Source organism: Lissotriton helveticus, chromosome 1_1 (assembly GCF_964261635.1).
Source record: "Lissotriton helveticus chromosome 1_1, aLisHel1.1, whole genome shotgun sequence".
NCBI classification, from domain to species: Eukaryota; Metazoa; Chordata; class Amphibia; order Caudata; family Salamandridae; genus Lissotriton; species Lissotriton helveticus.
The window spans coordinates 1,688,925,553-1,688,949,761 of record NC_136057.1 but is presented as its reverse complement, the minus strand read 5'-3'; the positions used below and the strand labels follow the sequence as shown (position 1 = coordinate 1,688,949,761).

The 24,209-nt window shown below is 46.8% G+C and overlaps 1 protein-coding gene across 4 annotated transcripts in view; it reads left to right on the top strand.

The window, feature by feature from the left end:
* R3HDM2 (R3H domain containing 2) overlaps positions 1-24,209 on the top strand; it is a 906,692-nt gene that overhangs the window by 867,116 nt on the left and 15,367 nt on the right. For all 4 annotated transcript variants that reach the window (XM_078688982.1, XM_078688980.1, XM_078688983.1 and 1 more), the window contains one exon: positions 6,803-6,887. In XM_078688982.1, the coding sequence (XP_078545108.1) occupies positions 6,803-6,887 (85 nt within the window). The remainder of the gene's footprint in view (positions 1-6,802; positions 6,888-24,209) is intronic.

Below are 24,209 nucleotides of genomic sequence, written 5' to 3'. Positions count from 1 at the left end.
GCGATATGATCACCAGATGTGGTTGGACATTGCCACATACTTTATTTCTTACAGCAAGACAAAAAGGCTGAAGCTACAAAGATCTTACAAGAAGGGGAAAGATCAGCTTCTGAGATCATTGACTGTGAAATGGATATTGCATCCATAGGATTCTGGCAATTAGCAGGATCAGCTATCCTTCAACCCCAGGGTTGGCTCAAAGTATGTCATTCCAACCAGAAGTCCAAATTAAAGTTTTCAATATGCCCTTTGACGGCGACTCTTTATTTGGTAAGCACGCCAATGACTCCCTTCAGGCAATAAAATTGGATACTAAAACAGCTAGATCCATAGGAACTCTCCTGTTCTATAAAACTCCTTTTCGCAGAGCTCGTGGGCAAGGAGCATATTTTTATCGGGAGGATACCAAAGATATCAACCACAGTCTTACCAGCAGTCCTTTCGGCCTGCCTGTCTGCAGCAACAGCCGTACCGGGCACCGCCATCAAATGCCTATTCTAAACAGCCGAGAAGGAGACAGGCTGCCTCCCCCAAAGATGCCTGCAGACAGAAGTAACAACCCCAAAATGTACAAACACCTACATCAATGGAGGAGTAGCACTACGAACAAGTGGGTCCTGGATCTCAGAGCTTATGGCCATACCCTGGAATTCATTCAGATTCCATCTCATACTCTTGCCATTTTATCTTCTTCGCAAGAAGGTATTGGCTATGTTAGCAAAGCGAGCCGTAGAACAAGTTCCACATACGAAAGTAAAGCGTTTCTACACCCGTCTTTGCCTAGTGAAGAAGAAATCCGGGGAGTGGCATCCCATTCTGAATCTCACTTAACAAGTACCTAAAGAAACAATCTTTCCATATGGTTACCCTCCAGGAAATCTCCACCTCAATCTTGGAAATTTTTTAACCAGTCCTGATCTTCAAGATGCCTATTTCCAAATCCCCATCCTTCCTTAGCATTGCAAATTCCTCAAATTTACAGTAGCTGCCACTCATTAATAATTCAAGCTGCTGCCCTTTGGTCTCCGATCTACTCCTCGGATATTCACAAAATGTCTTGCCCCTGTGGCGGCCTACCTGTGACAGAGGTCTTCAAGTTTTCCTATACCTCGACAAATGACTAATAAAGCTGAAGCCAAGTCCCGGGCACACGTTTCAGAGTTACGTTCAGAGTAATATATTCAAGGTAACAACACACAGTTATGGTATTTCCTGTGAAACTTTGTAGGGGTCGACATCAGTAGTTTTTTAGCAGAATTTTTTTTATATAGTCCTTGAAATAGGAAAAGAAAACCAGCCTTTCTTGTTTCCTATACCCTATCGCGAACCAGTTTGAGCGCCATTCTTCCAGTCTTACTCAAAACCCTACGCAGAACCAGTACTTAAATGACTAATAAAGGCTCGATCCTTCCAGCAAGCATTTAGGGATACCTCAAGTGTCTGCAACGCTTTCAGACTTTGGGGCTCACAGTCAACCTCCAGTTATCTCTCCTTTTTCCCTCCATAAGAATAACCTTTCTAGGATCAACTCTGGACATATTGCTAGACAAGGGATTCTTGTCCACAGACAAGCGAAACTTTCAATGCTAGCCTGCTGTCTTTAAAAAAAAAAAGTGCACTTCAGTTTGCCTTTTCAAGTCTCTTCTCTGCATGATGTCATCACCCATCCTCCTATGCCTCATGCTCGTCCGGAGGAAGTCTACACACAGTAGCTTCAGGTAGAAGAACAGTTCAACATCGTTCAGGTCATCCCAGTAAGGAAAACAGCTTTTCCTTGGTGGACAAGCTCCGACATTAGGTGGGATTAATATTACTTCCTACCCTTTTGGAGTACTAAACTTCAACAGACACTTCCCTAGAAGGGTGGGTAGCTCACTTACAAGATCTTCAAATTCAGGGCAAATGGACTCTAGAACAGTACAGGATGCACATCAGCATCTTCAATCAATCAATCATATCATTTGTAAAGCGCACTAGTCACCCGTGAGGGTCTCAAGGCGCTGGGGTGGGGATTGCTGCTACTGCTCGAAAAGCCAGGTCTTGAGGAGTTTTCTGAAGGTCAGCAGGTCTTGGGTCTGCCGTAGGTGGATGGGGAATGTGTTCCAGGTCTTGGCGGCGAGGTGGGAGAACGATCTGCTGCCTGAGGTTGCTCTTCGGAAGCGGGGGACTGTAGCGAGGACGAGGTCGGCGGAGCGGAGCTGGCGGATGGGGGTGTAGAAGCTGAGTCGTCTGTTGAGGTACGTTGGTCCGGTGTTGTGGAGTGCCTTGTGTGCGTGGGTGAGAAGCTTGAAGGTTATCCTCTTGTTGACCGGGAGCCAGTGCAAGTCTCTCAGGTGGGGTGTGATGTGACTGCGGCTAGGGATGTCGAGGATCAGGCGTGCAGAGGCGTTCTGGATGCGTTGGAGCCGTCTCAGGAGTATGGCCGAATCTCCTGCGTAGAGGGCGTTTCCATAGTCCAACCTGCTGCTGACAAGGGCCTGGGTGACTGTTCTTCTCGTTTCAGTGGGGATCCACTTGTAGATCCTACAGAGCATACGGAGGGTGTTGAAGCAGGAGGAGGAGACAGCGTTGACCTGTTTAGTCATGGAGAGGGTGGAGTCGAGATGACCCCTAGGTTGTGTGCGTGGTCGTTGGGTGTTGGAGCGGTTCCCAGTGCGGTCGGCCACCAGGAGTCGTCCCAGGCCGAAGGGTTGGATCCGAGGATGAGGACCTCCGTCTTGTCCGAGTTCAGCTTCAGTCGGTTGTTCCTCATCCATTCAGCAACGGCCTTCATTCCTTTGTGAAGGTTGGTTTTGGTGGTATGGGGGTCCTTGGTGAGGGAGAGTATCAGCTGGGTGTCATCGGCGTAGGAGAGGATGTTGAGGTCGTGCCGATGGGCGACGTGGGCGAGCGGTGCCATGTAGATGTTAAACAGAGTTGGGCTGAGGGATGAGCCCTAGGGTACGTCTCAGATGCGAGCTCAAAAGAATCTCAAAGGATCTCAAAGGAAGCTCGCTGACTCTCCAAGCATTCTTGCAGAGGATTCGGGGGTCATCGTGTTGTTAAGAGCAGACAACATGACAAGTTTGCATTACCTCAACAAACAAGGAGGAAAAAGATCCAAAGTTATGTCTCCGGAAACTCAAACTATCTGGCAAGGGGCATTTCATCATCAAGTGACCATAGGAGCGAAACAGTACCAGGAATAAACAACTCTCTGAGAGACACCCTGAGCAGAACGACCCAGAGTTGTTGCGAATGGGAACTGGATCTACTCGCTCTGCACACCATATTTCAACGATGGAGCAAGCCCAAACACAACCTTTTTGCTTTTCAGACGAACAAGAAATGCTGGTTTGTACGTCAGCTGATACACTCAAAAAGGGTCTGCGGTAATGCGTTTTTGATAAATTGGACTGGGATTATGCCTATGCTTTTACCCCGAATTCCCTTATTCCCAGGCTTCTGAGGAAAACGAAAAGGGAGCCATGCCAGGTGATTCTCATTGCGCCACAATGGCCCGGACAACACTGGTTTATGGAGCTCCTCATGTTGTCGGAGGACAACCACATTAAACTGAAGCCCTAATTGGACTTATTGTCAATAAACCACTAGCAGGTCCTTTACCCCGACCCGATTTCTCTGCATTTTTAGCCTGGTTCCTGAACGCCATGAGCTCCAGCACCTAGCTATTTCACAGGACTTTAAGGATATCCTTGCTAGGGCCAAAGCTGACTCTACCAACACACTACATCCCCTTAAATGGAAATGATTGTGTCTATGGTGTGAGAAATCTAATGTACATCCTATTAAATCTGTTTTGGCACATTCATCCATCAAAGTGCATTTAGTTGGTATTTCAAGATACAGATGAACCTTATCTCCTTCCTTGTGGTCTCACAGACTAGTTTCGTTTTCTTAAAGAACTATTCAGATTATATTTTCCAATAAAGTTACTGCCACCTGCATGCCACATTAACACTGTTTTGTCACAATTATGAAATTTGAACCTATCCACAAGCTGAACCAAAGTTCCTCACTTGGAAGGTGGTGTTGCTGCTAGCTCTTACTTCCGTGAGAAGAGTGAGCGAACTCCAAGTTTTCACTATTAAGGAACCATTTCTCCAATTCAAAGATAGCTTGGTAATTCTTTGGACTAATCCTACATTCATGCTGAAGGTTCCCACCGATTTTCATCTCAATCAATCAGTTATGATAAAGATTTTATTTCACAATTCTCAAACACCAGCAGAGACAGCTCTTCACTCTCTTGATGGTAAGAGGTGCTTCAAGTTCACTCCAAGGCCTTAGTTGTACTCAAACTGCCGTGGACTGAATCCTTGAGGTGCTGGGAGGTGAGTAACCATGGGCCGCCACCGTCGTCTATCCGCACAAGACAGTGACTGCCCGGCGTTACTCGCCTCCCAGCACCTCAAGGATTCAGTCCACGGCAGTTCGGGTACAACGAAGGTCTCTTCTCACACCCCAGCCCATCGTGGATCGGTTTTCCTGCCGCACACACCGAGTTTAGGAATCTATTTGTTCCTCCTGCAGTGGATCGGGGCCCCGACCCTGCCTCCCCAAGTTTTGCCGGAGGGTTTAGTTCCCACGGCACGCCATCATCTGCAGACTCCTCCTGACGCTGCTACCTCATCCCAAGTTCCACCCCTATCTCCTGGGGTGCATGAATCACCTGCTACAGCACCTACCTACTTGACAACCTGGTCCTGATGATGATCCTAATCTGAAAGGATCGAAACGCTGTCGACCCACCAGTGCAACTTGTGGCGCACCTCTCCTTTTGGTTCATGAAACTGCTACTGAGTTGAAGCTAATCACTCCAAAGAAATCACTGTAATGAACCAACCAAATATTTTGTATGTAGTGGATATTACGTTTATCCTTTCGCTGTGTTTTTTCACTGTCACTTGCGCCGTCACATCCTGTTACGAGCACAATGTGCACTCAGTCCTCTAGTGTTGTCTATGCATTTTTGCTTAACAGTGCTGTTCAAAACTGTTATGTATAACCCAGTCTTCTAAATATATGATGCCTTTAGCACATTCAATGAATGATTCGTAGTCTCTCTTCTTTTGTTCCCTTCCTGTAATGTCTTGTACATACAAGTGTATTTATTTATAATTGAATCCGGTTGAGCTATTGTTGTATATTTTTGCTATAACTACCCTGATCTCAACTAGGTTTATGGGTGATACTCCTGTGGCTTTTTTTCCCTCAAGCAGTTCTTTGGCATCTTTTCCAATAAGGTGAGCCTGTTAACATACAATTTATAATGTTGTACCTACCATCCACTGTCATATATCTTTATATTGCTTGTGTTACACTGCTACCTATTCTGATTCAAGCATGTGAATCCATGAAAGATACCCCAATACTGGAAAAAGAACTTGTTACTTACCTGTAACTCTTGTTCTCCAGTATTGGTATCTTTCATAGATTCACATGCAACCACCCCTGCTCCCCTTCTAGGCAGGTGTTCACTATTCCCACTAGTGCTGGAAAATCTGAAAGAAGATGCCTCTGTTGGGAGTGTTCTAAGGGTGCTGTGGCCTGAATGGTCATATTTAAAGTTTGGTCCTTTTTTAAATGGACATAGATAGACTAATTAGCTGACTTTCGCAATCCCATTATAGCCTATGATATTGGTACATACAGCTTTATTATGGTACTCTGGGATTCCCTTTTCGACAACTGGGAATGATTCAAGAATATGAATATATATGAAATATACCAATGCTGGAGAATGACAGTTACAGGTATGTAACAAGTTCTTTTTCCACAACATGATTCTGTAGCAGAAACGTTATTTATGCTGTAAATGTCAAGGAGATACTTGTGTACTATATTGAAAGGACTAAATACTTTAGCTATACCCACCAAAGGAAGCTACATTTTCAAGGTTGGCATTGCAAGGTGGATTGACTAATATAGCGAAACTTGATATACCAATACTAAATGTGTACTCACTGTGCCTCCCAGGACCCACACAAAAAGGGAGCGACTATAGCTTTCCTTGGTAACATCCCAGCAGACACCTGAATGGCAGCTACCCGGTCAACATCACACACCTTTGCAAAGCATTATTGTGTGGACATAGTAGCCCGTCAGCAGAGTATGGTTGGCCAGAAAGAAGAGCATTGTTCCATACATCTGCATCATCTGCCTACTGGCCACAGCTTAGGAGAACATTTCTTAACAAACTGTGCAGAGCATGCATATATACAGCCATATCTACAGCCACACTTGTATGAATTAAAATGTTTAGCCTATTAACATTCATTTGTATTGTGTAGTGCTTTAGATTTCACATGCGACTACCCTCCTCCCCGGGAAGCTGGCAAGAACGGCATGTTTCGCTTTTCTCGCACTTTACTTAAACTACTTAAAATACACAGCACATCACAGTAGTCTTAATTTACAGTCCAGTTTCACCTCTCGCCTCCTGAGCGGAATGCAGTCTAGGATGAAGTCCTTGGCTTTGCACATTGTGGGTTAAGAGAGGAGTCACAGCACATCCCGTGAAGCTTCTTTGAAGAAAAACAGTTTGTAAGGTCCACACCCAATACTAGATGGCATAAATATGCAGAACTTGAGAATCTGTAGCACTACAAACTACGAGCAGATGCTTACTGGGTTAGTGTCTCTTTAGAAAAGTTATGCTGGAAGTTGAGTAAAATGCTTGTTCAATCCACATCCAGGACGACCATCCTTTTATGTCCCTGCACACTTTTTATGATCCTAATGTGTTTGATTTGTCCTCGTTCCCTTACTCTTTCTGGTCTTTATATCTTTTTTTTTAAAGGCGCAGACTGGGATGAAACATGGAAATCGAGGGAAAAGGCCAGCGTTGAAATCTGCATCAACCGACTTGGGGACAACTGATATAGGCATGTTATTGATCATTTTTCAAATTAGTAATATAGCTGATTAAAAAGAAGGGTAATAAGCTATGTTGAAAATATTTCCAGCATTTTCGTAGCTTGTGGCACAGTGCATGTTGGTTGTTAATCTTTAAGTTTTTTCATGCTCATTTAATTTTGTAATAGAATTATGTGCGTGGAATCACTGTCTCCCAATGCCCAGGACGTCTTCCTGTTATTGTCCATAGGACAAATAGGCACAACCTCTTAGGCTTCAAGTTTACACTGGAATAGTACGGTTAAGGGAAAGAGGAGAGGATTGTCTGCTGAAGGAAATTTTACATTCATACATTTAAGCTTTTCAGAATGAATGGAATATATGGTTCATTAATACAAAATCTTTACTCTTAGGATGAACACTGAGGAAATACAGTGAGCCAAAAGTTCAGGTTGCAATGCTGATTAAGATTCCAATATAAGAATGGGTAACCAAATTGGTTACCCAATGGGTTGCGAAATGCTCAGAAATGTAACAATTTGTGTATATTCATAACAATTCCAGAATGCTCTTTCATTATGGGTAGAAATACACAGAAAAATGAAAGCAATATTGGAGATTGTTTGTTTTAAAAAATAAAATGAAGGTTGCATGCAGTTTTAGTTGGCATTCTAGCAATTTGCATTCTGAAAAAAATGTACCCAAAAATTATTTGCAGCTTGAAAAAAACAAAAAACACAAAGGTGAGACATTTTGCTAAAGTATCATACAAATTTTAAGGACCCCTTTAAAAACCATTTTCAGAGGCATGATTTAATGAAACATGTTTAATGTATCCTAACACTTCAAAAAGAACTAAATAATAATAGGGGAAGGTAGTGTAAAGCCTTTACGGGCAACTTTTAAAACCAGCGTTGCCAAACCCAATAAGTGTAACCTTGCCAAACCTGCAATATTTTTTTCTTTCCCCCAGACATATAAAATAAAATGTAATAGTATAAACTTTAAAAAAAATAAGTAAAAATGGAGTGCATAGACTTTCAAAAAGAAAGCTAAAAAAATGACCCAATGTAAAACTAAAAAAAATATTTAATTAGAGCTGAAATAAAGGAGAGATTCGCCTGTGGCTCGGGCCCTGGCACTGAAGTGGAGTACTTTTTAGGTAGATTTGCACCTGTGCCAGAGCAAAATGCCATCATGAAGAAAGTTAATGGCTTCACCGGGCTGACCTTTTGCCCCTTACTGTATTTTAAGGTGGGTGGAAATAAAATATAAACAACACTTGCAAACACCAGTAGCTGAAGGGCTGGCGAAAGCAACACTTATGCACATCTTTATGTGCAATGTATTGCATTTTGTTTTAAAAACATAACACTTCCATGACCGGACCTAAAAATATATTTGGGATCCACATCCCACAAAAGTTCATTCAAATGGGTCTTCAGATCTACTAGTTTCAGAAATTCACAAAGTATACAGAAGTATGCCTGGAAATCTGTAGCCGTTGTGGGTTTCCAGGTATCCTCTTTGAAACATTTCTAAATTTAAATTTTAGTATTTAATATGCCACCATATATTTTCTGCTTGGCAGGCACAAACTCATTAGTTAAAACGTGTTTCCTTCAGCTCTGTGGGAAGATCTATTCCCCAACAGATTAACTCCTTTCCCTGCACAAGATGTACAGCTTTTATCCATAGTAAACTGCAACCTTTTCCAGCGTGGGAATGGGTTGGAGAGGAGTTGATTAACATTTTTAAACATTTAAGTTTGTGCTCAATCACTGGGCCTTCTAGCCTTTAAGCTACCACTCCATAGATGCTTCCAGCTTTGAGTATGTATGCTTGAATGAAAGTCTTAATGAAATTAAATATTTCTGAGAGTGTTAATCCAACAATTACCCATGTAAGCCAAACATGCACATGTAAATAGCTTTAAGAATTAGACCCATAGCATTTTGACCCTAACCTAAGTTCATCTAGTTGTAAAATGTAATTGCAATCACTAATAAAGAGCTTGGAAAACACGGTAGCTGAGGCACAGTGCAATGAAATTATTTGCCAAAGATTTAGAGAATTTGGAGAAGGCAAGACTGAGCAATCTCGTTGACCGTGGGCAGTTGACCACAAGCATAATGTGGGTTTATTCACAATAATGTTTTGTATAAACAATGTTGAAACTCCACATTACTTTGTGTAAAAGGTTCATGCCAGATTAGTACATACTGTATACGCTCTGTCTCCTCAGTTAGGACCTAAACATTTGGGTTCTACAGGGCATCACATTTCACATGCTGCATGTTCTGTAATTTGGCACATACTGTGATTTGTATTTTGATCCAATGTGTGGTAACTTGTGTAGCTGACATCAAACCTATTTGCCTGGAGACTTTTATTCAAAGGAAGTGGTGTCACAATGATTAGGAGTATGTTCTGTTTCTTTATGAATGCGAGGTGACTTGCTTCTTTGTGGGAAGAGCACTCCATAGTCTAATTCCAATATCTGTGGAACATAGCTCGGTCCAACATGCTCTATAGATGTGGAGTACTTTTTGGTTGATGCAGCCAAAGAAGTGTCCTGAGAAATGTTATTCAATTTTGTACTGAGTTCTTTAGTGGCACATTCCATGCATGCTTTTGTATGATTTGAAAAAAGCCTGAATTGTCACTAGTGTGTTCATTCGTTGCTAGTGATATGCCATGAAATGTATGATTAAGAGCTTTTTATGTTTTGCTACTCAGTGGCTACCACTATTTGGAAAAGTTATTGATTTACTTTGACTTCAGACTGTGGTAAAACATTTTGGTGTTTAAAAGGCTTGAGCTGTATTTTTGATGGTGGGGCATGAAGAGGCCTTTGAAGGAGAGAACTTAAAGGAAGCGGGTGGCAGAAGAGGCATTGATCATTAACCTGATCTGTGCATCAAACGTCACATTGGAAATGAGATCTCACTAAGATTTGGATTAGGAGGTAAAAGTGAGAAGTTGTTCCAGACTCTGAATTTCCTAAAGGATACTTTAACCATATATCACTCACTTGTGATCTCCCCATCCCGATTTCTGTCACTTCACAGACCATTCTCTCAAACTTTTTCCAGTGTGAACAGGACATGTCTCCCTCTAAAATGACATGGTCAAACCCTGTAAATATTGCCACAAACAGATGCTAGTAGTGGAGACACACAAAGTCTGTTACTGGTGTCTTGGCTCTTCGCATGTCTCGATGTTGTGTCACAAATGTGCGTTAATGATCACAAAGGCCGTCTGGAACCGTGATTTCTACATCACTGAGCACCAAAGATGGATGTCCCGATCGCAGTCTAGGACATGTTCAGCCCGAGCGAGATTCACCCAACTCCAAATTCTCTGCCAAATCAAAAAAGACAAAAACAGAAGTCTTCCAAACATGGCTCCCCCTATTCCTACTTCTCTTGTTAGGAGATGTTGCATGGACATCAGAGTACCTCCAGATCTAAGTTACTGGCCCCAGCTCTACTCCGTCCAGGCCAAGGGTCCGGGTCCATCAGCGACACTACAGTAGATTCAACCTTTCAATGCAGCTCTGTTTAGATTTTTTGGTTCCTTCTGATGTCCTCTGGCATAATTTCAGGCCTAATGGCAAACAAGGAGGCCTACAGTGGTTACTGCCAGCGTATCTGTCCTAAACCCCGACTTCTCCTCCCAACCCCAATCAAAGGGTTCGCATAAACTACTGGGGCTGACACCCACCTCACCCCAACTCCACCTGTGCATTGATGCTGGCAGTGACACCACTGATGCAGGAGGGTGAAACCATAGTCCTTTCAGACTCATAAGCAATTCTGCTGCAACCTAGATTGATTGAAGTTGCGCTCAACTCGACCTCTTCCAAAGGCCCATTTTGATTCTGACACACTTTCTCTGCCACATAGACTCTGACACTGAGCTTCGTGGTGGCGATTATGGTGATGACGACTCAAAAATATACAATGACAAATCTTTTTCTGTACGTTCAGGGTGGCCAGTGGGCTTTACACCTTTTCAGACACTGGTCTCAATTCTCCTCCCGCCCCTCTGCTGAGAAATTTGCCTATTTCGCCACAATAATTAGAAGAGCAACAGAAGTTCTTGACCTACAGCTTCACTCAGGGAGGTTAAAACAAATTTCTGACTAGGTTCTGCTGCCACTTTGGAACCACTTCAATTTAATGAGGCCCTCATGTACACCATCTTGGACACCTGAGCAAAGCCAGAATATTTACCCTCTGTCAATAGACAAATAGCCCAAGGTCACAGACTAGCTCCAGGAGTTACACTTTTCCTCCTGCAGCATCCAGCACCAGTGAGCCTTGTGGCTCAGACTTCCACCTGTCAACTAAACCCTAATGTGTTTCAGACCACTCCCACAGTCAGTCCATACGTATGGAGGCGTTCGGGAAATGGATGTTCTCCTCAACCACCCTTATCCTTAATTCTGCAAATTCGAGTTGCCTCCTGGTGCTTTACTCGCATGTGTCGTTGGACATGGTGAGCGATATCTTACCCACAGTCCCAGACTATCTTTGTTCCACTCCAATAATTCAGGATAGCTATAAAGTATGTGGTCGGGTCAGGCCTGCACACTACTGACTGTTTGGGTAGCACAGTTGATCATAGCATCTTGCTTTGGCACCACTCATTAATATGATCCATGGGCTTCTCCAGTGAGATCCAACAGTCCCTCATGTGTATACAATTTTGATGGCACTCTTTTCTCTGGAAACATATCAGACTCTGCTTTACTGTACTTTAAAGTAGGCAAAGCAACAGTGCACTCTTGGACTTGCACTACCAATATGGCAGTTTCTGCAATAATATCACCCCTTTCAAAGCTGCACAAGAGGGATGCAGCTGAGGCCACAACAGACATTGCCTCTGCAATAACAGACTCTCTTTCGTTGTAGAGGTCTGGAATCTTGCCAACAGCATGCAAGCCCTCCAGGGCAGCAAAGTACACAAACTTCTGCCATCCCCATCCCAACACTACACCTGCTACTTCAAAGGGCCTTTAGTTTTCCATCAGCATCACATTATCACCAGTTTGGAGGCCAAATATATTACTATCTCCACAGGTGACAAAGCATCACACCACACAGATGAGTGCAGCAAATTGTCCAATGCAGTTATGCCATGCCCTTCCTGCCCACTCCTCCAGACATGCAATCTACACCACAATATCATCTGGAAGACCACTTGTCCAACTTCTGACCAAATCATCACGCACTCTTTGAGAAGGGTGCTACAGAAAGGGTGCCTGTATCAGAGGTCTGGATTAGTTGCTCCACCTGTTACTTTCTGGTGCAGAAATAAAACTAAGGACTTTGCCTATTCTGGACCTGTTTTCACTTTTGGCCAAGTTCTGGACCTGTGTTCACTTTTGGCCAAGTTCTATCTGCCCTCAATCCAAAATACTAGATGGTGGCATTGAATTTGCCAAACCCCTATTTCACATTCCCTGCAATCCCACAAACATTGCTTACAGTTTCAGGAAGGCAACAAATACTGTCACTACTCTGTACTCCCCTTTGGCGACACCATTGCAACTTGATTGTTCACAAAAGTGATAGTGGTGGTTGCTGCCTATTTGAGGGGTTTGGCTATACCAATCTTCACATACCTTCATGGCTGGCTGCTAAAGGCAGGCTCACCTCAAACCATTGTTAACCACCTTCAGCCGACAGCCAACCTGTTGACATCTCTGGGGCTTACCATCAATGTGCCAAAGTCACACCTGACTCCTTCATAGAGGCTCCCTTTCATTGTAACCAACCTGGACAAGGTGATGTTTCGAAACTTCTCTCCACCTCAGTGAGTCCAGGATATTCGGGCTATGATCTCAATATTTCAGCCTTTGAACTGGGTCTCAGTGAGGGTGGCTTTGAGGCTTCTTGGCCTCCTACATCTTGCTAGTGGACCACAACAGGTGAGACATGCGAGCTGTGCAGAGAGATCCAAAGTCTCAGTAGGCTCAGCACCAAGGAAACCAATTGGACTCTATTTGGGTGTCGCAGGAGGCTGCAAAAGACCTGTAGTGGTTACTGGACTATAGTTGGACTAGAGGTACACCACTCTACTTACCACTCCCTATCAGACCTAAAACTAACAGTTGTGATCGATACATCACTGCTGGATTAGGGAGGCTATCTGTTAGAGGTGGAGATCATAGGACTCTGGTCTCCAGCGGAAGCCCATCTCCACATCAACCTGTGGGAGTTACAAGCAAACTGTTTGGTGCTCACGGCCTTTCTTCTGAATTGGTATAGGTTCATATGGACCCCACCACCGCCATGTGGGTTCTGCCACAAGCAAGGTGGATGGCGTTGTGCATCTTGTACTTAAAGGCTGCACGATTCCAAAATTAGCTAAGTCATCCGGGCATTTCCTTTATTGTACAAAATCTAACAGCATCTTTAAACACCAGAGCAGGCAAATTCAACCAACGTTGCCTAGTGGATCACAAATTGTGACTACACGCTGTTCAGGGTATCTTCCATCACTGGAGAGAAACCAGTCTTTTTGCCACCGCCGAGAACGTGTAGTGTCCAAACTTTTGCATGGATGGAGTGTTCATTCTTTCTCAGAGATGCCTTTTGGTTGTATTTGAGCTCGGGACTCCTGTATGCCTTTCTGCCTTGACCTTTCCTGCCCAAAGTTCTGAAGATCAGGAATGACTCGGCCCAAGTAATTCTTGTGGCCCCGGATTGGGCCAGGAGAGTGTGGTTCCTAAAATATCTGCCCTTGAGCATCTGTTCTCTCAAATGGTTGCCTCTACAGGAGAATCGTCTGTCGCAACTGGAGCACAGGGTCTTGCACCTGAGGCTATCCAACTTACATCGCCATGCTTGAAGATTAAAAGCTTACATTTTCTTTGACCTTACCCTTCAAAGAAGTGAATGTTATTTTGGTGGTGAGATGGCCCTCCACCATTTCCATCTATGTGGAATTCTGGGAGACGTTTGTGGTGTAATGGTGTTCTAGGCATATCCAGCCTTAACAAGCCCAATTATCTGATTTTCTTTGCTTTTCTCGTTATTTACCCAGGCAAAGTCCTGCTGTTGCTATTGTTCGGGTTTATTTGTTGGCCTAATTGGCTTTTTTATGATTACCAGATCAGCTGTCTGTTTAGATCCCCTATTGTGATGCATTTTCTAAAAGAACCTAAACTCTTTGTGATGTCCAAGTGGGATCTGAATTTGGTTCTCAGATTTTAGACTTCTTTCTAGCCAATGCACAGTTGTCCTCTAAGATTACTCACGTTGAAGACAGTATTCTTCATAGCGATCATGTCAACTTGCTGCTGGAATGAGCTGCAAGCACTTTGTGTCCATCCACCATATTTCTGGATAAGCTGCTGCTACGGACCAATGTGGCTTTCCTCACTAAAGTTATTCCCTTTCACATTGGGCAGTCTATCACTATGCCGGCCTTCTATGCCCTTCCTCACCTATCCGAAGAGGAAGAAAGAATTGATCGCTTAGGCCCAAAAGAGAGCTCTGGCTTTCTACATTGATCTCACCAACAGCAATCGAGTGGACAATCAAGCAATGGGTTTTGTGGAACAAAGGAGGGCAAAGCAGTGCAGAATCTTACAGTTTCCAGATGGATACCAATCTGCGACAGATGGGACAAGAAACAGCTTTTGGAAAATCTATGGGCTCATTCCTGTAGATCTAAGGCTGGTATTGCTGTGCTGGTGTGCGAAGTGCTGGTCTTTAACACCTGCCAGGGTACTATGTTACCACCAGTTCACACATTCACACGGCACTACTGCGTGGATAGTAAAGTCCGGTGGGAGAATCCTTTTGACTGTTTAGTTCTAGAGGATTTTCTGGTCTGAGCCATTCCACAGACTCCACCAGCCCACCTGGGGAGGTACTGCTTTGGTTTCTATTCAAAAGGGGAAGGATCTGCAGTTAGAAGTATCTATCAGAAGAACGGGTTATTTACCATTAGTAACACTCTTTCTATTGGATAAGCTAAATTGAATATTAATAACCGACCCACTCTTGTTCAGTTGAATGGAATCTTTAGGTCTATACTAAAAACATCCCAGTCTAGAGAACTGCACATTAGCACAATCTGTTTCCTGAGGGCTCTGCGTCCGACAGGTCAGAAACTGACGTCTATGTGTGGAGGTGGTGTTTATATAGTGGCCCCAACATTACTTCTGATGGTTGGGGAGTGGGGGCGTACGGGGGTGTGGGGGAGCAGACCTTGGGCGGAACAGCAGGATGCCACCTACCGATACACAAGAGAATTACTGAGAAAAGTCTCTGGATCAAGTCTGGCACCTGAGGGAATTTACAAGGTGAGGAATCTGCCGTTAGATAGAATATCCACTACAAAGCGTATTACTGTAGATAAGTAACTTGTTCCTCATGGTGACTGGGCTTGATGGTCAGGTGAGCGAGAAGAAGGGAATCCTCCAATTTCCATGACTTAGGAACTCCTTAAGAGGGAGACTGAATAGGAAACGCACAAAACTAAAATTGTGCCGTTCCTATCAGAAAGAGACTATTAGTTATAGATTCCTCACCTTATAATTACCCCCAGGCGTCAAACTGTATCTGGAGAATTTTTTCTTCAGCAGTACCCCTGCACGTCGATAGGTGGCGTCGGCCGACTCCGCGTTTGTCATTGGCCTTGTGATCGCTGGTATCCACTTAGACGCCGCCCCTGCGCGCTGACGGCTGATGTCAGTTCTTTCTTTTTCCACGCCAGCCAGCGCTCACCGTACCTCAAGTCCCTTTTTGACTCTCTTTTTGTGACTTTTGTCATCATCTTTTTGAGTCATTTGACTCCTGGTGCACGTAGGGATGTCCCGTCCGCGAACCGGCTTCAAGGCTTGCAACTCCTGTCACAAATTGATGTTGGTTACAGACCTCCACCTCATGTGCCTTTGGTGTTTGGAGCGCGACCACGACCCGAAGCCGTGCTCCAACTGCCGGACCATGAACCCTAAGTCATTGCAGGAGCAGTCCTGAAATCTTCTCAAGGACCAGCAGTCCGCTCGAGAGGAAGTTCGCAGGACCGGTCGCGGAGCCATCACCACCGCTCAGCGTCGAAATCTTCAGGTAAGTTGAAGCACAAAAAGAAGGTGAAGAAGCATTGTCGCTCTTCGCGTTCTCCCGTCTGTCGGCCGACATGACGCAGGATGCGGAAGGTAGTCATCCGGCTCCGCCCGCGAAGCCTGTTGGGTCGACCCCTAACCTCCCTCCCCGTGAGCTAGGGCGACCCCTGCCCCGCTTCGTAGTTTTTACGTAACCCTCCACTCGATCTTTGGGCAGCCCACTCTGCTGGTGCGCCTTCGAGCCCCGCAGAATCGGGTGGGTGCTCTATTCCTTAAATGCCGGCAGCTTCGGCGCCTCAGGGCCCTCAAGGATCCAAGCCTGGATCCGGATTGGCACCGGTCGACCTCGTGACACCTCCTCCGGTTCCAAATCCAGTGGCGACACCTACGCCCCTCCGACGCCAGTTGTGTCCCCAGCTGACGTCAACCCCAGCCTCCTCCTCGATGTGGACAAGGAGCCGGACCAGCACTGACCAGTACTTTATTACCACTGTTCTACCCTAGTGTTCCCTATGGCCCTGAGTGGCTACCAGCGGAGGGTGAGGAGGACTGGGAGGTGTCTGTGAACTCTGTGGCAGACCAGTTAGAAGAACCGACTGGAGGGAGGAGTTGGGTGAGGCTTGGACACCTCCCCAGACCTTGTCATGTTATCTCCCCCTACCGTGGCTACGGAGGAGGGTGCATCATGTGCAGTGGTGTTTCGTAGGGTGACTGAGGCCTTAAAACTTAAGCTTCCTGCGGTGGCAGTCGGGACTAAGCTCCTGACCGAGGTGCTTCAACTGGCAGCGGCCTCTTCGGAGAAATTGCTGGCGTACAATGAGGCCCTCACGGACATCCTTTTGGGCACTTGGTCCAAGCCCAATCCAGGGACTCCTGTGAATAGGATGATTGCCCGCGCCACCGCCCGGCCCAGGGCGACCCTATTTTCCTCTCCCAACACCCCACCCCTGAGAGCTTGGTGGTCCAAGCCTCGACTTCCAGTTGTACATTCCCTACCACTCCACCTGATATTGGATTCAAGAAGCTGGACCATCTTGGGAAGAAAATGTTTTCTTCCTCCAGCTTAGGACTGCGGTCGGTGAACACTGCATGTCTCTTGGGCTGTTACTCCCATTCTGTGTGGGACACAGTCACGCAGGTGCTGCCACAGTGCCCGGAGGAGGCCCGGGCCGTGCTCTCTCATGCATTTGCAGAAGGGCGAGATGCAGGCAAGTTTGCCATAGGATGTGGACTGGACACTGCCGACTCGCTGGGCAGGACGATTTCTACGTCGGTAGCCCTGAGACGCTACGCCTGGCTGCGGTCCACTGGCTTTTTGGGTGATGTACCATCTATGCTTTTGGAAATGCCCTATGATGCCAGTCGCTTGTTTTGTGACAAAGCAGACAACGCGCTCAAGCTCTTTAAGGACTCCAGTGTTATGGCCAGGTCCTTGGGCCTTGCTTCTACCTCTCACCCCGCGCAGTCTGCTTTTTGACCCTTTCATGGCTAAGGAATGGCTTCCCTCCCCCCCCCCCCCCCCCCCAACGTTTCTCCCAGACCCACAGGCCTGCGAAAGCTGTCCAGCCTCTGCACGGCTGGGGACATGGGACCCACCGTTGTTGGTCTGGGGGTCAGCCTGCGGGCAAGTCCACCAGCGCCTCCTCTGCAGCAGTCTCCAAGCCCTCCTAGTCAGACCTTTCAGGCTCACCATTCGCCAGTGGGGGGCATGATCCGCCATCACCTTCCCCAGTGGCTCAATATCACCTGGGTTTTGCAGATGGCCCTTAGGGGCTACTCCGTCCCCTTCGTGACTACCCCTCCATCCACGCCATCTCAATTCCATTGCATGTCAGAGGATTTGACCCTTCTCCGCCAGGAAGTGACGGCTCTCCTGCCAAGGGAGCCATCAAGCGAGTTCCTGCCCAAAAAGTAGGTTGTGCTTGTTTTTTCCCCTACACTCTGGTGCCCAAGAAGGACAAGGGCCTGTGTCTTATCTTGGATCTCAGAAATGTCAACCGCTTCCTCCGGAAGGAGAAGTGCAAAATGTTGACATTGGCTCAGGTCCTGTCTGCCCTCGTCCCTGGAGACTGGATGGTAGCGTTGGACTTGCAGGACGCTTTTATTCACATCCCCGTCCTGCCGGCCCACAGGCGTTACCTATGGTTCAGGGTAGGCCATAAGCACTTTCAGTTTACTGTGCTCCCCAGTGCCCCTCGGGTATTGATGAAAGTGATGGCGGTGGTCCCAGCTCATCTGTGCAGATCAGGGGTTCCAGTCTTCTCCTATCTCGACGACTGGCTGTTGAAGGCGGGCTCGCCCCAGGCTGTCTTCTCCCACCTCCAGACTGTGGCCGACCTCCTGCATTCGCTGGGGTTCACCATCAATGTGCCGAAGTCACGCCTGATTCCCTCTCAGAAGCTCCATGTCATTGGAGCTGTTCTGGACACTGTGCAGTTTCTGGCTTATCCTCCCGAGCAGCAAGTCCGGGATATTTGGGCTATGATTCTGATCTTTCAGCCTCTATCCCGGTTTCGGTCAGAATGACCCTGAGGCTACTGGGCCTCATGGCCTCCTGCTGGTGGTCTATGCCAGGTGGCATATGTGGGCTCTGCAGTGGGACCTGTAGTTCCAGTGGTCACAACATCGGGGACATCTTTCCGATTGCGTCCAAATCTCGGAGGGCACTGCACACCAATTGCCGTGGTGGCTAACGAACCAGGACTGGGTCAACGGCAGATCCCTCTTCCTTCCCCAACCAGAGTTCACAGTGGTGACAGATGTATCACTTCTGGGGTGGGGCAGCTACATGGGGGAAGCGGAGATCCGAGGCCTCTGGTCTCCGGTGGATTGCAGGCTCCATATCAACCTTCTGGAGCTCCGGGCGATTCATCTAGCATTGAAGGGATTACTTCCTTCTGTCAAAGGAAGAGTAGTGCAGGTGTTCACGGACAACCCCTCCGCCATGTGGTACTGCAACAAACAGGGCGGGGTGGGCTCAGGAACCCTATGTCAAGAGGCTCTTCGTCTTTGGACATGGCTAGAACATCAGGGTGTGTCACTGGTGGTTCAGCACCTGGCAGGTTCACTGAACGCCAGGGCGGACAAACTCAGCTGTTGGTGCATGAAGGATCACGAATGCCGTCTTCACTTTGAGGTGGTGCAAGGTCTCTTTCAGCAGTGGGGAGAGCCATGGTTAGATCTGTCCGCCACCGAAGAGAACACGTATTGTCAGCAGTTCTGTGCGTTGGAATTTCCATGGTAGCACTCACGAGGCGACGCTTTTCGTCGCAAGTGGAGTTGCGGTCTTTTATACGCCTTTCCGCCTAAACCACTTCTACCCAGAATGCTGAAGAAGATCAAGCGCGTCCAGGCCCAAGTCATTCTTGTGGCTCCGGACTGGGCATAAAGAGTCTTGTATCCCAAGCTCTTACACATGGCCATCGATCCTCCGATCAGACTGCCCCTTTGGGAGGATCTTCTGTCACAGCAGCAAGGGACGGTCCTCCACCCGAACCTGTCCAGCCTCCACCCCCTTGTGTGGTGATTGAATGGCGACATTTGACCCCCTGAAGTCTGTAACGTTATCTTGGCAGCCAGGCGTACCTCCACAAAAACAGTATATGCCAGTAGATAGAACAAATGTATGGCATGGTGTGCAGCAAAGGCTGTGGATCCCCTTTGTGCCTCCCTTTCAGAGGTTTTCTTATTCATTCTTTTCTTGGCCCAGCGGGGCTCTGCTCTGGCCACTCTTAAGGGCTATCTTTCGGCCATTTCGGTCTTTCTTTGCCTTCCAGATCAACCTTCTCTTTTCAAGTACCCTGTTGTAATGCGTTTCCTGAAGGGCATTACTCACTTGTTTCCTCCTGTCCCTTTCGTAATGCCCCAGTGGGACTTGAACCTGGTTCTGACCTACCTTATGTGCGCTCCTTTCGAGCCGCTACTTAACTGTCCTCTCAGACTTTTTACACTCAAAACTGCCTTTTTGGTTGCCATCACCTCTGCTCGCAGGGTGAATGAGCTTCAAGCTCTTTCTTCCGAACCTCCTTTCCTGGCTGTTCATCCGGACAAGGTTGTCCTTCGCACTAGGCCTTCTTTACTTCCCAAAGGGGTTACTTCTTTCCACCAAGGACAGACCATCACTTTGCCCACCTTCTTCCCGCCCACGCATCCTTCTAAAGAGGAGGAGAGGCTTCACCGTCTGGATCCAAAACATGCGCTTTCATTCTACCTGAAACCCGCACAAAACAATTCCGGGTGGATGACCAGCTCTTTCTTGGCTATGTGAGTTCCAAGAAAGGCCGGGCCGTACAAAAGCGGACCATCTCTCGATAGGTCATTTTTTGCATCAAAATCTGCTGCTCCTTAGTGAAGAAGGAACCTCCAGTGGGGCTGCACGTCCATTCCACCAGGGCGACGGCAGCCACTACTGCTTTGGGATGTGGTGTCCCTCTTCATGACATCTGCCAGGTATCCACGTGGGCTTCATTGCACACGTTCACCAAACAGAAAAAATTCTCCAGTTCCAATCTGACGCCTGGGGGGGTAATTCTAAGGTGAGGAATCGATAACTAATGTACGTCTCTTACAGATACATTGTTACCAAAAGTAAGTAACTTGTTCTTTACTGCTTAGAAAATTGCTTTCACAATCAGTGATCCGGTTATTAAGAACTTCTGCGAGCGAGTAATGTTTTTTTCTACCTCCAGTCAAGTAAATTACCGCCATGGAAGTTCCTTGTGTGCCTTCTGTTAGAATTAATAGAAAACATCTCCCTTTAACTTTGTAGCTATAGCTTCTGCATTCAGTGTTGGCTTAAATTCAAGCTTTATGTTCCCATGAGACATACCAATTAACAAAAGGAGAGGGAGAGAGGAGGGAGCCTAGGCGCTCGTTAGACTCCCCTAAACTTAGATTAAACAAACAAAGAGAGCTAGCTGAGAGCTCAGCTTTAAATACCCTAGTCATCGGGGTCATCAGAAAAAAGTCTCCATTGCAGGGAACCCATTTGGTTTGTAGAAGAACCCTCACCCACCAACCAACCTAGTTAGTGGCATGCTTCATCATTGGGTTCCAACCCAGGAAGATGAAGGCCTCTTAGGTGTGCTTTGACACTTGATTGCAGGAGAGCAGTTTTTTTGTTGTGTTTCCTTTTTGTGAGTAGTGGATACTGTGAGAGTGAAAAGTTAAAACTACCTCCAGGGTACCAAATTCCTTATTTTGTGGTCCCTGGGGTAGGGTTAAAAAGAAGTTATTTGGACATGAATGAGAGAGTTGATCTTGCACGTCTCTTCAAATATTTTTGTAACAGATCCTGGCGGGATCAAGGTCAGCCGCCTGCAGAGAGAGTTACCTACTCACACCTCTCGCCGAGATCCCGGAAGAGAGCTATGAATAGGTAACTCAGCAGGCCGCTGACCTAGACGGGGTTTATGTTACAAAAAATATTCGTGCATTAAAAATAACCAAATCTGACAGTGAAACCCGTAAGTTACACACCTTACATACCTATGCACACCTTAGCGTAGTTCATGTGTGTTCAGGGTTTACTCTGAACCACAAGTCCTGAAGAAGGCCAATCAAGTGGAAACTCATTGGCTTAAACATGTAGACCACTTCACTTAGATTATTATTTTCTCATATCCTTGAAGAGACATGCGAGATCAACTCTCTCATTCACGTCCAAATAACTTGTTTTTATCCCTACCCCAAGGACTACACAATAAAGAATTTGGTACCCAGGAGGTAGTTTTAACTTTTCACTCTCACGGTATTCACTACTCACAAAAAGGAAACCCAACAAAAAATCCAGCTCTGCTTTAATCGGGCATCGAAACACAACTAGGAGGCACTTGATGAAGCATGCCACCAACTAGGTTGGTGGGTGAGGGTTCTTCTACAAACCAAATGGGTTCCCTGCAAGGGAGACTTTTTTCTGATGATGAGGATGATTGGGTATTTAAAGCTGACCCATGAGGCATACACCATGTTCGGTCAGTAATAAAAAAGTGGTCTAGCAAATGCACAGGAAGTGTATCCCCAAAGCTATCTTAGATTTTCTTGCTAATCAATCCATTTATTTACCTACTTTCATTCATAATGTTGTTTCCTCAGCAGAAACACCCGTCCATACATTAGTGATCTGGAGAATAGTAAGATTGTATTTAGACAAAACTAAAGATGTGAGAAAAACCAAAAATGGACAAGTTTGTCCACTTCAAAGCAGTTTACCTCTCTGTGGATCTTTTCTTGCATGTTTTTATTCTATGACAAACTTATGTCTTTGTCTGGTAGACCAAAAGCTCACTCTGCTATGAGTTGCAACTGCTGCATTATTGAGGAGTATATTCGTTGTGGAGATTAGTTAGTGTGCGACCTGCAGGTCTGTGCATACATGTTCGAGGCATGTGGGCTGCTAAATTCATATCTATTGCATAGATCGCCGCCTAGTGTTGGGTCCGGATGATTGCACCTTGTTGTCCTGGAAGAGTCTTCGAAGTATCACGAGATAGGTGGCTCCTCCCCTGAACTACAGTGCGCATGGGCATCGACTCCATCCCCAGATTGTTTTTTTCCGCCATTGGGTTCGGATGTGGTTTCGACGTCTCCGTGTCGGAACAGAGTATATTTGTTCTTAAGGCCAAAAGGCCTTCGTTACCTGCGTCGGTATTGTTTGCGTACGGTCTCGAGCATCGTCCGGCTCTCTGAGTCGGATTTCTGCGGAGTCGAGGAACTCTTCAGACATCGAGGCCCTCTCGTCGCGGCAAGACCCCGACGTACTAAACATGGAGCGGAGCCCGTTCAAGTTCTGCCCCGTCTGTGGATCCAAATATCGACGTGCATCCGGTCTGTAATAAATGCCTCTCGCCGGACCACAACGGGGATAACTGCATGGCCTGCTCTAAGTTCAGGTCAAAGAAGACGCTCAAGCATCGGCGCGCCTCGAGGCCCAGCGAGCGACTCCGGCACCCGACAACATATTCGACGACCCTGCAGAAGAAGGCAGTAGCCATCATCTTCAGATTTCACCACCGTCGACGGAGGTCCAGGCCGATCCCGAAGAACACGTCGACGGACAGGCCCAAGACCTTGAATACGTCGAGGAGGTAGGGGACGACGAAGAAGTTTATGGGGCCGCGGAAGATAGCTCAGAGGAAGAGCTATGCCCCGAAAGCTACATGACTCAGGCTCAGGTCACGGGATCGCCACTCGGCCTTACCCACGGCCCTGCGCCGCTATTCCCGGCCCCGCCTTCTGGCCCGGCCACGGACACTCAAGCGGAGCCGCCATTGCCCGTATCGAAACCGAAACCTTCGGATTCTACGGCACCAAAGATGGCCGACGTCCAACCAAAAACGATACCGAAACCATCGGATTCGACAACACCTAAAATGGCCAACGTCCAACAAAAAATATCGAAGCCTGCTCCTTCATCGACTCCGTCGCCCTCCGGCCCACAGAAGTCGAAGAAGGCTGTCGAGTCGACAGCGCCGCAAAAGGTGCCCAACGAACCATCCTCTAAGAAGGCCGTCCATCAAGTGTCGAGCACGGTTGCTCCGGCGCGGACTTCCAAGACTGTTGACGCGCATTCGGAATCCACTGCGGCGCCTACAAGTAAACGCACGGTCGAGTCAAAGTCGACTAAGAGCCACGACCCGAAGACCGGAGGCACTGCGCATCGGCACAAAGATGCCGGATCTGCAGCAACGGCGTCGGTGCCAAAGGCTACAACGGAGACGCGACCCGTTAGAGCCGAAGATTCGTCCACGGAATACTCGTCGACACCGAGGGACTCCGACACTACCGAACATCGGTCGTCGGTTACAAAACCCTCTGCTTCCTTCACAAAGCAGGTCACCGACTCCCTCAAACGTATTCGGGAGAAGACTTTGTCGTCAACGGCTCCCACGCCGTCGGCTCCAACATCGGTAGACACACCTCCAAAGGCCTCGACCAAGCTTCTCTACACTCTGCCACCTAAGGTGGCACCGAAGGCGTTTGCACCCAGATCGGTGCCGAAAATCGCTGCCACGTCGGAACCTTCAACGCAAAAAAGCCGCTTGGATCGACATCAAGCCTCAGAAGACCAATCTGAGCATTACATCGATGCCTAAACGGGGAAATTGACCCTCTACAAGAGGAAAATCACTTCCCAACCACTGGAATCCTATGTCATTCCACTAAAAAAGAAAAGGCCGGCACAGGACACTCCTGCCCTTGTTGAACCTATTCTCACACCACCAAGAAGGAGTCCATCACCTTCCCCCAACCAATCAGGAGGAGAGGG